The sequence below is a fragment of the Lolium perenne genome, chromosome 6 (genome assembly GCF_019359855.2).
Source record: "Lolium perenne isolate Kyuss_39 chromosome 6, Kyuss_2.0, whole genome shotgun sequence".
In the NCBI taxonomy this organism is placed as follows: Eukaryota; Viridiplantae; Streptophyta; class Magnoliopsida; order Poales; family Poaceae; genus Lolium; species Lolium perenne.
This window is the reverse complement of record NC_067249.2, coordinates 55,409,749-55,426,457: the sequence shown is the minus strand read 5'-3', so window position 1 is coordinate 55,426,457 and position 16,709 is coordinate 55,409,749. Positions and strand designations below refer to the sequence as shown.

Genomic DNA, 16,709 nt, shown 5'->3' with positions numbered 1-16,709 from the left:
CAGCTCCCAAACCCTGCTCGCCGGCTTGGATCCCTCCCCCGGCTGGGGTGGTGAAGGTCAATGTAGACGCAGCGGTTGCGAGGAATAAGGACCATGGTGCGATCGCAGCGGTCGCAAGAACGGCAGCGGGTGAGTATCTTGGCTCATCGTCTGTTATAATGACAGGAATTTCAGATCCTGAGATCTTGGAGGCGTTGGCAGTAAGAGAAGGACTGGACCTGGCCCTGGACCTTTCGGTTCCAAGAGTGAAGCTAGCTAGCGATTGCTTGTCAGTGGTGAAAGCAATGAAGGAGCAGAATCTCGGAAGATATAGCCACATTCTACATGATATTACAGCGTCCTCTGTAGCTTTTGCTGAGTTTGGTTTAGTTCATGAAAGTAGAGTTTCAAATAACGAGCCCCATGTTCTGGCTCGTTTTGTGTTAGGCTCTCCGGTAGGGAGATATGTGTGGCTAGGTAATCCGCCGGTTGGCGTTTGTATTCCCCATCTTCTGAATTAATAAAGAGGATGGTCGTTGCTCAAAAAAAAAAAAAAAAAAAACAACCGGCGAGCAGGGGCAGGAACGCGTCGCGCGACCCCAACCTCTACACGGCGACGCGGAAGGAGCCAGCGGCACGACGTCAACTCAGCGGTCCTGCTCCTGCAGCATACGTTCTTTCTCCTCATCTCATCAAATCCGAGCTAGAAACCTGTTGCGCGTAAGGTGTTCGACGAAATTCTCCACGGATGTCTGGTTACTTGGATTCTAGAACGCTAGAGTTCCTGTACTCCTGTCCTGTGATATGCTCAATATGATAGTTCTACAAAATGAAGAAGAAATCTATTGGTTTGGAATATGATAGATTTTGCATGGCCGGTTTTTTTGAACTATCGCATACCCTGTCTAAAATTCTGGCTCTGTCACTGCTAGGCGCGGGTGTATTTTATTTTTCAAATCAAATTTTGGGTTTAGCTGCTGAGTCCTGCATGTTCCACGATGCCCATGCATCTCATCTTGTTTTTTTCGCGAATAATTAAGAAACAACATGTTAAATCTATTAATTCTTGAAAAGTGGACTGAGCATAGAGCACTGGTTACTTTGTTTCCACTGCTTCGCTAGTGTGATGGTAATATGATATTGAATAACATCGTCTCTATGATAAAATTCACCTTTTTCACGAAGGTATGCAAAAGACAACATAGTGATATGTTGCTATTGTGTGCAGCCAAGGTGGTCCAATGACTTCGAGTGCACCAAGCATCATGTTTCGGCGTCTTTTCAAGACACTCACTGTAAGCCCAGCAATAGCTTCTGGTATGACCAGCCAGCATCACCAGCTTCAGCAGCGTGCACCAGTGAGTGGCACAGCCAAAGGAAAGGCCAAGCTCAAAGCTGGCATGCCTTTGAAGCGCTCAACCATAGCAAAGAAGGGTGGCACACCTTCCGGCTTCCGCTCGTGGGGGTGGCCGTGGTCGCCGTGAAGCCATCGAGCGTATTACTCAGATTGCGGAGTCTTGTCTCAAATCGCCAACCCCCTTACGTCACTTCTCTCCCAAGGAGCGTCTTCGTGAGGCAAAACGTGAGGAGCTTGGGCTCATCTCTAAGGAGAGCCAACGTGAACTTGATGCTGCCAAGGCTAAGGCAAAACCTATACACCGACCAGGTCGGTGGCTACCGGTCACCGCACACCCCTGGTCGGGTATGGGCTAGGCCCATTTGTGGCTGTTTAGTTGTAGCAGTTCGTTTTCCCTTTTTTTTCTTTTCTGTTTTCTTTTCTTTTTTCTGCTTTTGGTTTTATTTATATTTTTTCAGATTCAAAAATTTTAATTTTTAAAAATTGTTCAAATTAAGAAAATGTTTAAATTAAAAAATGTTTAAAATAAAAAATGTTTAAATTTGAAAAACGTTCAAATTTGAAAACCGTTCAAATTTGAAAACCATTCAAATATGAAATTTGTTCAAATTTGAAAATTGTTCTAAATATGAAAATCGTTCAGATTCAAAAATTGTTCAAATATAAAATTTATTCAAATTCGGAAATTGTTCATAGAAAAAATACATTTTTATTCAAATTTAAAAATGTTCAAATCTAAAAAATGTTCAGATTTTTAAAAAGTGATTTCTTTTAATTTGATTTAAAAAAAAATTAACAAATATTCGGATTAAAAAAATTAAAAAGAAAACAAACAACAGAAAACAAAAAGAAACGAAAAAGAAAAAAAAACTAAAAAGCAAAAAAAATAAGAAATGAAAATGTTGGGCCGGCCCAACCCGCCTGGGGGGGTGTGCGGCGCCTGGTCAGCACCCCCCAAGGCTAAAGCCAAGTCCAAAGGTACTGGTGGAGCTGATGGCAGCCGTGTGCTGATGGGTCCACCGGGCCTTGACTATATCACTCTTGGGCTGGTTAATGAGGAGGCAATCCCTGAATATGAGCTGACAGTTGAAGATGGTCGACGACTTGCCAGAGAATACAGCCGTGTGCTAATGCGATGGCACCGTGCACGGCAAACTGCTGAAACATCACTTTTGAGGCTCAAGAACGAGGCCATCGTGGCACTCCCTGAGAAGCTGCAAGCTGCTGCTATGGTTCCTGACATGATACCATTCCCTGCAAACCGGTACATGGCAACACTCACGCCACCAATTGAAGGATATATTGAAAAGGTGCGGGACGCTGCTAAGAAGTATTCAGTGAAGGAAAAGCTTCGCTGAGTTTAATTCAAGGAAGAAAGGAAGGAATCTCCATATAAACTTCTGCCAGTTTAGGGGAGAGGTGGCGTTTTGGTTCATAGGAGCAAATGCTCCCATTATACAAAATAATTAAAAAATAATTTTAAAAATGTCAACAAATTCTGACATAAATGTTTTGGGGTACATCGTGATATTCTTTGTTAGTGCACAAGTTTTCATGGAGAAACAACATTTTATGTAGCGTGTACAAAAAAGAAAAAAAAAATGTCCTGTACGTAGTCGTGTTATAGCATCAAAATTTGTTTTTTTACAGGAGCCACAATTTTTTTTAGTTTCTTTTCAAAACTTGTGCACGAACATAAAATGTGTAGATGTACATGAAAAAATTTACTTTAGAATTTTTTGACACTTCAAAATGTAGATTCACATAGTGGGAGCAAATGCTCCTATGAGCCAAAGTAAATATTCCCAGTTTAGGGAGTGTGCATATATGGAACATGGGGGCATATGAACCCACTTTTTGAAAAGTTCCGTTTGTGATGTCAAAACATGTTTTAAAAATCGAAACATAAAATGATTTCCCAGATGATCTCAAATATGTGCCCTGGACATGAGTTTCGTGACGAAAAAACCTTTTATTTTGTCTCGGCAAAAAAGTGAAATTTTGCAGGGCTATATAGCAGTATATATGTGACGTATTTTGTCTTTTTTAGATTCTGAAATAAAAAAGTGGTTTCTCCGCGAAAACTTTCTACGCACACATGAAACATGCGTACGTATCCGGATATTTTTATTTCAGAATTTTTTAACATTTGAAAAATGCATTTCCAACTAGGGTTCACATGCACCCATGTTCAAACCGGACTTTTCCCAGTATAGGATGCTATCTAATGTTCCATTTTTTTTTTTGCCGACTTTGTACTATTTTGGCCTGTGATAATCAGATTTGTGGTAATAAACTGGCATAGTTGCTTTGCAATGCTTCGCCATGTTATCCTGACTGAACATGTGCACCTGTTGCTATGTGACGCATCTTGGTATCATCTCATGCAAAATATGCAACTAATAGCTGAAAAGTACCTTCTCTTGAAATGACTCTTGTGTTTTCTTGAAATATTGTACCATGTAAAGCAGAAAATGCCTTGTCCAAGGCTTTAAGTCATGTTTTTGTTTGGAAATAGCACGTTAAGCTTTAGTGTTTAGAAGTAGCTTATGAGTTGAGATCTTCGTTCTCTTTTGTTGAGACAATGTTGTTGGGTAACTTTGACCACTGGATAGTTTGGGACGGATGTATCTCTGATCATGCTACTGAGTTATTTTTCGCATCAAATTTTGGGTTTAGCTGCTGAGTCCTGCATGTTCCACGATGCCCATGCATCTCATCTTGTTTTTTTCGTGAATAATTAAGAAACAACATGTTAAATCTATTAATTCTTGAAAAATGGACTGAGCATAGAGCACTGGTTACTTTGTTTCCACTGCTTCGCTAGTGTGATGGTAATATGATATTGAATAACATCGTCTCTATGATGAAAATTCACCTTTTTCACGAAGGTATGCAAAAGACAACATAGTGATATGTTGCTATTGTGTGCAGCCAAGGTGGTCTAATGGCTTCGAGTGCACCAAGCATCATGTTTCGGCGTCTTTTCAAAACACTCAGTGTAAGCCCAGCAATAGCTTCTGGTATGACCAGCCAGCATCACCAGCTTCAGCAGCGTGCACCAGTGAGCGGCACAGCCAAAGGAAAGGCCAAGCTCAAAGCTGGCATGCCTTTGAAGTGCTCCACCATAGCAATGAAGGGTGGCACACCTTCCGCTGGTGCGGGTGGCCGTGGTCGCCGTGAAGCCATCGAGCCTATTACTCAGATTGCGGAGTCTTGTCTCAAATCGCCAACCCCCTTACGCACTTGTCTCCCAAGGAGCATCTTCGTGAGACAAAACGTGAGGAGCTTGGGCTCAGCTCTAAGGAGCGCCAACGTGAACTTGATGCTGCCAAGGCTAAAGCCAAGTCCAAAGGTACTGGTGGAGCTGATGGTAGCAGTGTACTGTTGGGTCCACCGGGCCTTGACTATATCACTCTTGGGCTGGTTGATGAGAAGGCAATCCCTGAATATGAGCTGACAGTTGAAGATGGCCGACGACTTGCCAAAGAATACAGTAGTGTACTAATGCGATGGCACCGTGCACGGCAAACTGCTGAAACAGCACTCTTGAGGCTCAAGAACGAGGCCATCATGGCACTCCCTGAGAAGCTGCAAGCTGCTGATATGGTTCTTGACATGATACCATTCCCTGCAAACTGGTACATGGCAACACTCACGCCACCAATTGAAGGATATATTGAAAAGGTGCGGGATGCTGCTAAGAAGTATTCAGTGAAGGAAAAACTTCGCTGAGTTTAATTCAAGGAAGGAAGGAGTCTCCATATAAGGTTCTGGGAGTTTATGATGCTTTCTAATATTTCCAGTTTGTTTTTTTTTTTTGCCGAGTTTGTACTATTTGGCCTGTGATAATCAGATTTTGGTAATAAACTGGCATAGTTGCTTTGCAATGCTTCGCCATGTTATCCTAACTGAGCATGTGTACCTGTTGCTGTGTGATGCATCTTGGTATCATCTCACGCAAAATATGCAACTAATAGCTGGAAAGTATGTTCCCTTGAAATGACCCTTGTATTTTCTTGAAATATCGTACCATGTAAAGCAGGAAAATGCATTGTGCAAGGCTTTAATTAATGTTTTTTTTTTTTTTTTTTGGAAATAGCACGTTAAGCTTTCCATCTACAAGTATGTTTTAGTGTTTATTACTGCCACCGATGTGTGTTGACCTCTTGTAAGACAAATGAAGCTTTCCATCTATAGTGAGTAACAATATATTGATGATGCTAAAGTGAGATGTTCGTTCTCTTTTGTTGAGACAATGTTGTTGGGTAACTTTGACCACTGGATAATTTGGGACGGATGCATCTCTGATCATGCTACTGAGTTAAATGTTAAGTCTGAATAGGATATTGGACATAATTAAACATGAACAAGCAAGAGTTAAAAAAATAAGAGCAGGCTACATTTTCTCATAGTCTAGATATCCAGCTTGCGTTCAGCATGTCTTCATCCTCCAGGAAACCCACATCTAGCAGGCTACATTTTCTCATAGTCTAGATATCCAGCTTGCGTTCAGCATGTCTTCATCCTCCAGGAAACCCACATCTAGAATCTGGCAGTCCTCCATCCATCGTCTTTTCATCTTCTGTGACTACTGAACAGCTGAGTCCAATCTGAAAGTTCTGTCTATGCATTATGCACTACACGATTCCTCTTGCGTTTCCTCCCTTTCTTCCTAACTTGCGTTTGATTTCTCAATTGCGTCTCAAGGTACATGAACATGTGGGATAAAGACATCAGCCTTCTCAGAGTCTCGAACTAGTGTATTGCAAAATCGCCAATTGTGTGGCACTATTGCTTGACCTAGTCAGAAATCCACGAGGTGGAGATTTTTTCTGCCCGAATGTACGATGTGCTCTTTGTGTTGAACTTTGTATAGGGTTCTATGCTACATCGTTTTCCTGTTGTTTTTTCTGCCTATGGATCTATGTTGCTTGTTGTTGACGGTGAGATTGACGAATACAAACATCCGTTCCTAAATAAGTGTCGCAATTGTATCTAGATATATATGTATTTAGACGTATTTTAGTCGTAGATTCATCCGTGTCTAGAAAAAATTGCGACACTTATTTTAAAACGGAGGGGACTAGTTGTGTAATCAAACTTACAGATTGTGCCGGTTACAGTAAATCTCAAAGTCTGCATCAAGGTTCAGGAACTCGCGCGCCAACTCTACTGATCTAAATCTATCTGCTACCCAGATATGAGACATTTGTTTGAAGTAAAAAAAGGAAATTGAGAAAAAAAGCCTAAACGTTTTTCTTATATTGTTCTATACTGAAAGAAGTCCAGATAACCCCCCTAGGTATCAGGTTTGGGTCACTAACCCCCCCTATGTTTAGATTGGGGCATTTAACCCCCCTATGTTTGCAAAACCGGGCAAAGAGCCCCCTCAGACTGTGTAGGCGGTTTTGATCGATGGTTTCTGGCAGGGTGGTAACCGGGCAGTTGCCACGGTGGCAAAGTTAGGCCCGCTTGTCCACGGGTGGGCTCGTTGTCCCTGCTCTCCACCACCGCAGCCGTGCGACGATTCCTCCAGTTCAAAGTACACCACGGAGACTCGCAGGCCGCGCTCATCAAGGCCGACCACATCCACGCGCGCGTGGCTGCGCTACGGCATGTCCGCGCCGCGAAAGCCTTCGTGCTCGAGGTGCCTCCATGAGTCCATGTCCACGTCCACCACAATGCGGAGAACGAGGGCATGGATCTTGACCTGCCAGCTTCGGTTGTAGCGGTGACGGTGACCATGACGCTGACCCTGGGCAGTGCCACCCTCACGCTCCCCGTCCCTGTCCTTCCCTTGCATGAAGAGGCTTCGGCTCTAGCTGGTGATCGTGAGCGCACGACCTGGCCGGGGTGCCTGGTGCCCTGGTGGTGAATGCGCCATGCCTGCGCACGCTCTGCGTCATCGACAAAAGGGGAGTTGTCCGTCCGAGAAGAGCGATGCGACGAACGCGAGGAGTTGGGGGCCAGGTTGAGGATGAGCGCGCCGAGCAGGCTGAGCTCGTGCGCAGCCACGCACTGAGTGCCGATTGTCGTTGGCGTTGCAGCCGAGAAGCCGAACGGGCACGGCAGCGTCATGCCCCAGCGGTCCCGCAGCTCCACGGACCACCGTCCCGCCCCTGCAGCTGCCCGGAGCGCACACCAGGTGCAGCGTTATGCAGCCGGCGAATCTTTGTCAACGCTGCGGACCACATGCAGTCGCACCCTGCAGCAGCCCGGAGCGCTTTATCCGGCTTGCTTTCTTCTCCAGGCTAATGCTCCTCGACCAGGTCATCAGCCTTGAACACTGGCGCCGCATCATCGTTTGTTGCGTGCAACCGTGGAGCCTCAACCTGCCACAAGCACTTCCACAACGGTGAGGGAGACAGGGTCGATGCTGTCTGTTGCGGTGGCGGGGCAGATGAGCCATGAACGTCAGCGGCTGCAGTAGCAGAGAAGCAGACATAGCATGCACGAACCAGTCTCAGCAGTCGGGCGAGAACAACCTATCTATCTACTCCGTAATACACAAAACTAAATCACAAACCGCCTTAACCTGCACTTGCATGTCCCGCAGGTAAGCTTCACGTCCAATCGTCCATGCTCCATGAAACAAATCGTCCACGCTGGAATTGCTGTCCACCATAACTAAAACCACTTGTCCAGGTAGGCCAAAACAGCTACCAAAACAGCCCAAGGGGGTTCTCTGTCCGGTATTGCAAACATAGGGGGGTTAAGTGCCCCAATTTAAACATAGGGGGGGTTAGTGACCCAAACCTGATACTTAAGGGGGTTATCTAGACTTCTTTCTTCTATACTGAATGAATGAATTGAACTCCACACAAGCTTCTCTCAACTTGCTGAATCCATGCTGTTCGGCCATGGCTAAGGTAGCAGCCACGGTGTGGACGTCGATGCTATTGCTGAGGACGCGCTCGCAGATCGCCTTGAGCCTCTCCATGCCATACCGCTGGGCGGCGATGAGCAGGCACCGGAGCATCTCCTTGTGACCGGCGCCGTTGAGGCCACTCACGACGGGCAGCGAGTCCGTGTAGGCGAAGTGGAGCAGCGCCTTGAACGACGCCGGCGGTATGTCGTCAACGGATACCCGCAGCTTCCCGTGGCTTACCGTCGTCGTGTAGCTGTGGTGCTTCATCATGGCAGGTGCCCGGGCATGGAGGACGGACGCGTGGGCGGCGAAGCTCACTCCTGCGACGTCCAGAGTCACGTCCGTCGGTTCCTCCTCGGAGCAGTGGGTGAGCGCCGCACTGGGGTCGTCGCGGAAGGTGAGGTGGTCGCGACAGACGTGGATGGCGCAGTCGATCCTGAGGTGGTTGCCGAGGACGTACTGCGACCCGGCTTGGAGGTGCGGGATCCTCGTGACGAGCTCGCCGGTGCCCCAGTTGCAAGTCTCGTCGTAGGAAGAGTCGAACAGGTTGGAGTCCTTGGAGTGGTACAAGGGGACCACCTCGCCGGTGATCCCGTCGATCAGCCCGAAGCTGACGCGCGCCCACGCCGCGGCGTCCTTGGTCATGAGCTCCACGAAAACGGACGCGTAGCCCTGGTCTACCTTGTGGTCGCCGTCGGGGTAGTAGCGGATGGCCCAGTCGAGCCCGTCGACGGTGAAGTTCGGCGAGTAGACGAAGCCGTCGACGCCGCAGTAGTGCTTCGTCAGGCTGTTGAAGCCGCCGATGTCGAACACGTGCGTGCCACGGGCCGTCGTCGTCACGGTCCCCGTCACGATCCATGTTATAGGGTGACATTGCTTGCATGTTGGCTTAGGCCCGACGTCGACCGACCGATGCCACTCGCACAGTACTTTTCGGCGAGGTACGCGTTCTCGCCGACTCCCTGAGAGTCCCTGTATGTACGTAGCAAACGACTAATAAAGAAGCAACCAGAGCAACTAACCTACTCCGTAGTAGAATTAGGATTCCGTATTCTATTTGGATTTGCACTCCGTGCTTATCTATAACACTGCATGCACGAGTACCCCTTCACAGATAAGAGCAAGTTTAATAATAGAGTCATGTCATAATCATATAGCCATTAGTTATAAAATTATGCTATTTTACTGATGCATGGTCTAACTTTCACTCTCTCAAAGTGCCTAGGAGCACGTGCAAGAGCTAGCTTAGGGCATGCCCAATGCACTGCCCTAGAGCTACTGCCTCACACCTTTAACTAGGTTCGGGTGGTCCAAATTAGGTTCGGATGAGGAGGCAGCCTCCTCTTCAAGAAGTGGGATCTCAAGCCTAAAAAGCATGCTTTTTGGAGAGAGAAAGAGATACATAGTGTCATATTTGTGGGGTCCCTTCTCTCTTTTCTCTGACTAAAGTTGTAGCTTTCATTGGAGAGATAAAATTGATCATGTTGCTTCTGACAACTTTTTTACATGGAGTAGCTAGTTGTGTATGCCACCATTGCTCATGCCCTTATCTCTCCTCCAACTAAGCAACAATATACTATTTTAATCCTTATAGCCAGCTGGCTAGGATATATTGTACTTGCTCTAATAAGTATACGTATTGGACATGTTAAGTTAAATTTATTAACTTTGACCAATTCTTAGGAAAAAGTAGGAAAACGCTTTGTTTCCGTCGGAGGTTCGCTAGCTTCGCTGTCCAGCTTGCGCGACTACGCGTCCGTCCGCGTGGAGGAAAATTACCGATTCTATTGTGGGGTCCACCATGACCTTATTTCGTCGCCCCTCCCTCGTCTTCCTCCACTTAATCGTTCCCCTGCCCCTGTCTCTCTCTCTCTCTCTCTTATTCCTATGCTCACATGTCACATCTAAAGAATTGATGCCGCCGGATCCCAGCCGCTTGCCGCCGCCCTTCCCAGCAGCTCGCCACCGCCCTTCCCAGCTGCGCGCCGCCGCCAGTACCACCACTCTACTGCACCGCACCTTCTACCCCCTGCCCTGCTCGTGCGGTCTCCGACGAGGTCAACTACGCAGTCGGTGGCCCATGAAGACGTCGTGGGTGTGGCCAAGGCGTTGTGAGAGGCGGTGTTGCAAGGCCAAGCCGCTGATGCATCTACCCCAGGACGATGATGCTTCGAGCGGTGGTCGTAGTTGCTGCCTGCTACAAGGGGAGGGGACCGCCGGCACCACGACAGTGCTACAAGACTATGCCGATGGTGCTGTGATGCGTGCAGTTAACACACGTCCGTTGGGAACCCCAAGAGGAAGGTGTGATGCGTACAGTAGCAAGTTTTCCCTCAGAAAGAAACCAAGGTTTATCGAACCAGGAGGAGCCAAGAAGCACGTTGAAGGTTGATGGTGACGGAGTGTAGTGTGGCGCAACACCAGGGATTCCGGCGCCAACGTGGAACCTGCACAACACAATCAAAGTACTTTGCCCCAACGTAACAGTGAGGTTATCAATCTCACCGGCTTGTTGTAACAAAGGATTAAACGTATTGTGTGGAAAATAATGATTGTTTGCGAAGAACAGTAAAGAACAATTACAGTAGATTGTATTTCAGATGTAAAGAATAGGACCGGGGTCCACAGTTCACTAGTGGTGTCTCTCCCATAAGATAAACAGATGTTGGGTGAACAAATTACAGTTGGGCAATTGACAAATAAAGAAGGCATAACAATGCACATACATATATCATGATTAGTACTATGAGATTTAATCAGGGCATTACGACAAAGTACATAGACCGCTATCCAGCATGCATCTATGCCTAAAAAGTCCACTTTCAGGTTAGCATCCGAACCCCTTCCGGTATTAAGTTGTAAACAACAGACAATTGCATTAAGTATGGTGCGTAATGTAATCAACACAAATATCCTTAGACAAAGCATCGATGTTTTATCCCTAGTGGCAACAGCACATCCACAACCTTAGAACTTTCTCGTCACATCGTCCTGCATTTAATGGAGGCATGAACCCACTATCGAGCATAAATAGTCCCTCTTGGAGTCACAAGTATCAACTTGGCCAGAGCCTCTACTAGCAACGGAGAGCATGCAAGAACATAAACAACATATATGATAGATTGATAATCAACTTGACATAGTATTCAATATTCATCGGATCCCAACAAACACAACATGTAGCATTACAAATAGATGATCTTGATCATGATAGGCAGCTCACAAGATCTAACATGATAGCACAATGAGGAGAAGACGACCATCTAGCTACTGCTATGGACCCATAGTCCAGGGGTGAACTACTCACACATCGATCCGGAGGCAATCATGGCGATGAAGAGCCCTCCGGGAGATGATTCCCCTCTCCGGCAGGGTGCCGGAGGCGATCTCCTGAATCCCCCGAGATGGGATTGGCGGCGGCTGCGTCTCTGGAAGGTTTTCCGTATCGTGGCTCTCGGTACTGGGGGTTTCGCGACGAAGACTATATGTAGGCGAAGAGGTAGGTCAGGGGGCACCACGAGGGGCCCACACAGTAGGCCGGTGCGGCCAGGGCTTGGGCCGCGCCGCCCTGTTGTGTGGCCGCCTCGTCGCCCCACTTCGTTTCCCTTTCGGACTTCTGGAAGCTTCGTGGAAAAATAAGCCCCTGGGCGTTGATTTCGTCCAATTCCAAGAATATTTCCTTACTAGGATTTCTTAAACCAAAAACAGCAGAAAACAGCAACTGGCTCTTTAGCATCTTGTCAATAGGTTAGTGCCGGAAAATGCATAATAATGACATATAATGTGTATAAAACATGTGAGTATCATCATAAAAGTAGCATGGAACATAAGAAAGTATAGATACGTTTGGGACGTATCAAGCATCCCCAAGCTTAGTTCCTACTCGCCCTCGAGTAGGTAAATGATAACAAAGATAATTTCTGAAGTGACATGCTATCATAATTTTGATCAATACTATTGTAAAGCACATGAGATGAATGCAGCGATTCGAAGCAATGATGAAGATAATGAGTAAACAAATGAATCATATAGCAAAGACTTTTCATGAATAGTACTTTCAAGACAAGCATCAATAAGACTTGCATAACAGTTAACTCATAAGCAATAAATTCTTAGTAGAAAGCTTTGAAACAACACAAAGGAAGATATAAGTTTCAGCGGTTGCTTTCAACTTCAACATGTATATCTCATGGATAATTGTCAACACAAAGTAATATAACAAGTGCAATAGGTAAACATGTAAGAATCAATGCACACAGTTTACACAAGTGTTTGCTTCTAAGATAGAAAGAAGTAGGTAAACTGACTCAACAATAAAGTAGAAGAAAGGCCCTTCGCAGAGGGAAGCATGGATTACTATTTTTGTGCTAGAGCTTTTCATTTTGTAAACAAGAAACAATTTTGTCAACGGTAGTAATAAATCATATGTGTTATGTATAAGATATCCTATAAGTTGCAAGCCTCATGCATAGTATACTAATAGTGCTCGCACCTTGTCCTAATTAGCTTGGATTAACACGGATTATCATTGCATAACATATGTTTCAACCAAGTGTCACAAAGGGGTACCTCTATGCCGCCTGTACAAGGGTCTAAGGAGAAGGTTCGCATTGGATTTCTCGCTTTTGATCATTCTCAACTTAGACACCCATACCGGGACAACATAGACAACAGATAATGGACTCCTCTTTTAATGCTTAAGCATTCAACAACAGATAATATTCTCATAAGAGATTGAGGTTTTATGTCCAAACTGAAACTTCCACCATGATTCATGGCTTTAGTTAGTGGCCCAATGTTCTTCTCTAACAATATGCATACTCAAACCATTTGATCATGAAAATCGCCCTTACTTCAGACAAGACGAACATGCATAGCAACTCACATGATATTCAACAAAGGTAAAAGTTGATGGCGTCCCCAGAAACATGGTTACCGCTCAACAAGCAACTTATTAAGAAATAAGACACATAAGTACATATTCTTCACCACAATAGTTTTTAAGGCTATTTTCCCATGAGCTATATATTGTAAAGGCAAAGAATAGAAGTTTAAAGGTAGCACTCAAGTAATGTACTTTGGAATGGCAGAGAAATACCATGTGGTAGGTAGGTATGGTGGACACAGATGGCATAGTTTTTGGCTCAAGGATTTGGATGCACGAGAAGAATTCCTCTCAATACAAGGCTAGGCTAGCAAGGTTGTTTGAAGCAAACTGAAGTATAAAATGGTACAACAAGACTCACATATAAACATATTGTAAGCATTATAAGACTTTACATCGTCTCCTTGTTGTTCAAACACCTCAACCAGAAAATATCTAGACTTAGAGAGACCAATCATGCAAACCAAATATTAACAAGCTCCAGGTAGTTCTTCATTAATAGGTGCAAAGTACATGATGCAATAGGTTAAACATGATCTATATGAGCACAACAATTGCCAAGTATCAAATTATTCAAGACATTATACCATTTACCACATGCGGCATTTTCCGTTTCCAACCATATATCAATGAACGAGGTAGTTCAACCTTCGCTATGAACATTAAGAATAAAGCTAAGAACACATGTGTTCATATGCAACAGCGGAGCGTGTCTCTCTCCCACACAAAGAATCCTAGGATCCGACTTTATTCAAACAAAACAAAAATAAAAGCAAACAGACGCTCCAAGCAAAGCACATAAGATGTGACTGAATAAAAATATAGTTTCACTAGAGGTGACCTGATAAGTTGTCGATGAAGAAGGGGATGCCTTGGGCATCCCCAAGCTTAGATGCTTGAGTCTTCTTAAAATATGCAGGGATGAACCACGGGGGCATCTCCAAGCTTAGACTTTTCACTCTTCTTGATCATATTGTATCATCCTCCTCTCTTGACCCTTGAAAACTTCCTCCACACCAAACTCAAAACAAACTCATTAGAGGGTTAGTGCATAATTGAAAACTCATACATTCAGAGGTGACATAATCATTCTTAACACTTCTGGACATTGCACAAAGCTACTGAAAGTTAATGGAACAAAGAAATCCATCAAACATAACAAAACAGGCAATGCGAAATAAAAGGCAGAATCTGTCAAAACAGAACAGTCCGTAAAGACGAATTTTCCAGGGGCACTTAACTTGCTCAGATGAAAATGCTCAAATTGAATGAAAGTTGCGTACATATCTGAGGATCACGAACGTAAATTGGCAGATTTTTCTGAGTTACCTACGGAGAACCCTGCCCAAATTCGTGACAGCAAGAAATCTGTTTCTGCGCAGTAATCCAAATCTAGTATTGACTTTACTATCAAAGACTTTACTTGGCACAACAATGCAATAAAATAAAGATAAGAAGAGGTTGCTACAGTAATAACAACTTCCAAGACCCAAATATAAAACAAAGGTACTGTAGTAAAATGATGGGTTGTCTCCCATAAGCGCTTTTCTTTAACGCCTTTCAGCTAGGCGCAGAAAGTGTGAATCAAGTGTTATCAAGAGATGAAGCATCGACATCATAATTTGTTCTAATAATAGAATCATAAGGTAACTTCATTTTCTTTCTAGGGAAGTGTTCCATACCTTTCTTGAGAGAAAATTGATATTTAATATTACCTTCCTTCATATCAATAGTAGCACCAACAGTTCGAAGAAAAGGTCTTCCCAAAATAATGGGACAAGATGCATTGCATTCAATATCCAAGACAACAAAATCAACGGGGACAAGGTTATTGTTAACCATAATACGAACATTATCAATCCTCCCCAAAGGTTTCTTTATAGCATTATCAGCAAGATTAACATCCAAATAACAATTTTTCAATGGTGGCAAGTCAAGCATATCATAGATTTTCTTAGGCATAACAGAAATACTTGCACCAAGATCACATAAAGCATTACAATCAAAATCATTGACCCTCATCTTAATGATGGGCTCCCAACCATCTTCTAACTTCCTAGAAATAGAAGTTTCAAGTTTTAGTTTCTCTTCTCTAGCTTTTATGAGAGCATTTGTAATATGTTTTGTAAAGGCCAAATTTATAGCACTAGTATTGGGACTTTTAGCAAGTTTTTGTAAGAACTTTATAACTTCAGAGATGTGACAATCATCAAAATCTAAACCATTATGATCTACAGCAATGGGATCATTGTCCCCAATGTTGGAAAAAGTTTCAGCAGTTTTATCACAAGCAATTTTAGCAGTTTCAGGTAATTTTGCACGCTTTGCACTAGGAGTAGAAACATTGCCAACACCAATTATTTTACCATTGATAGTAGGGGGTTTAGCAACATGTGAATCATTATCATTACTAGTGGTGGTGATAGTCCAAACTTTAGCTACATTACTCTCTTTAGCAAGTTTTTCATTTTCTTCTCTATCCCACCTAGCATGCAATTCAGCCATCAATCTTATATTCTCATTAATTCTAACTTGGATGGCATTTTCTGTAGTAACAATCTTATTATCATTATCCTTATTAGGCATAACTTTCAACTTTAAAAGATCAATATCAGAGGCAAGTCTATCACCCTTAGAAGCAACAATATCAATTTTATCAAGCTTTTCCTCAACAGATTTGTTAAAAGCAGTTTGTGTACTAATAAATTATTTAAGCATGGCTTCAAGACCAGGGGGTACACTCCTATTATTGTTGTAAGAATTACCATAAGAATTACCATAACCATTACTATTAGCAGAAGGATATGGCCTATTGTTGTTACCAGAATTGTTCCTATAAGCATTGTTGTTGAAATTATTACTTTTAATGAAGTTCACATCAACATTTTCTTCTTGAGCAACCAATGAAGCTAAAGGAACATTATTAGGATCAACATTAGATCTACCATTCACAAGCATAGACATAATCACATCAATCTTATCACTCAAGGAGGAGGTTTCTTCAACAGAATTTACCTTCTTACCTTGTGGAGCCCTTTCCGTGTGCCATTCAGAGTAATTTATCATCATATCATCAAGAAGCTTTGTTGCCGCCCCCAAAGTGATGGACATAAAGGTACCTCCAGCAGCTGAATCCAATAGGTTCCGCGAAGAAAAATTCAATCCTGCATAGAAGGTTTGGATGATCATCCAAGTAGTTAGTCCATGGGTTGGGCAATTCTTTACCAAAGATTTCATTCTCTCCCATGCTTGAGCAACATGTTCATTATCTAATTGCTTGAAATTCATTATGCTACTTCTCAAAGATATAATTTTAGCAGGAGGATAATATCTACCAATAAAAGCATCTTTACATTTAGTCCATGAATCAATACTATTCTTAGGCAAAGATAGCAACCAATCTTTAGCTCTTCCTCTTAAGGAGAAAGGAAACAATTTTAATTTTATAATATCACCATCTACATCCTTATACTTTTGCATTTCACAAAGTTCAACAAAATTATTAAGATGGGCAGCAGCATCATCAGAACTAACACCAGAAAATTGCTCTCTCATAACAAGATTCAGTAAAGCAGGTTTAATTTCAAAGAATTCTGCTGTAGTAGCAGGTGGAGCAA

General features: G+C 43.7%; 1 protein-coding gene and 2 pseudogenes across 1 annotated transcript in view; 2 read left to right on the top strand and 1 right to left on the bottom strand.

The window, feature by feature from the left end:
• The first annotated feature begins 546 nt into the window (after positions 1-546).
• Positions 547-2,743, top strand: LOC127308040 (uncharacterized; annotated as a pseudogene).
• Positions 2,744-4,274: 1,531 nt separating this feature from the next.
• LOC127308041 (uncharacterized) lies at positions 4,275-5,339 on the top strand (annotated as a pseudogene).
• A 2,175-nt stretch (positions 5,340-7,514) lies between these two features.
• The window catches only part of LOC127310493 (BTB/POZ and MATH domain-containing protein 2-like), a 56,640-nt gene continuing 47,445 nt past the window's right edge, over positions 7,515-16,709 (bottom strand). Inside the window, exons 3-5 of the mRNA XM_051341164.1 lie at positions 8,137-9,179; positions 7,866-7,953; positions 7,515-7,760 (exon numbers count right to left, since the gene is read on the bottom strand). Of these exons, the coding sequence (XP_051197124.1) occupies positions 7,515-7,760; positions 7,866-7,953; positions 8,137-9,179 (1,377 nt within the window). The remainder of the gene's footprint in view (positions 7,761-7,865; positions 7,954-8,136; positions 9,180-16,709) is intronic.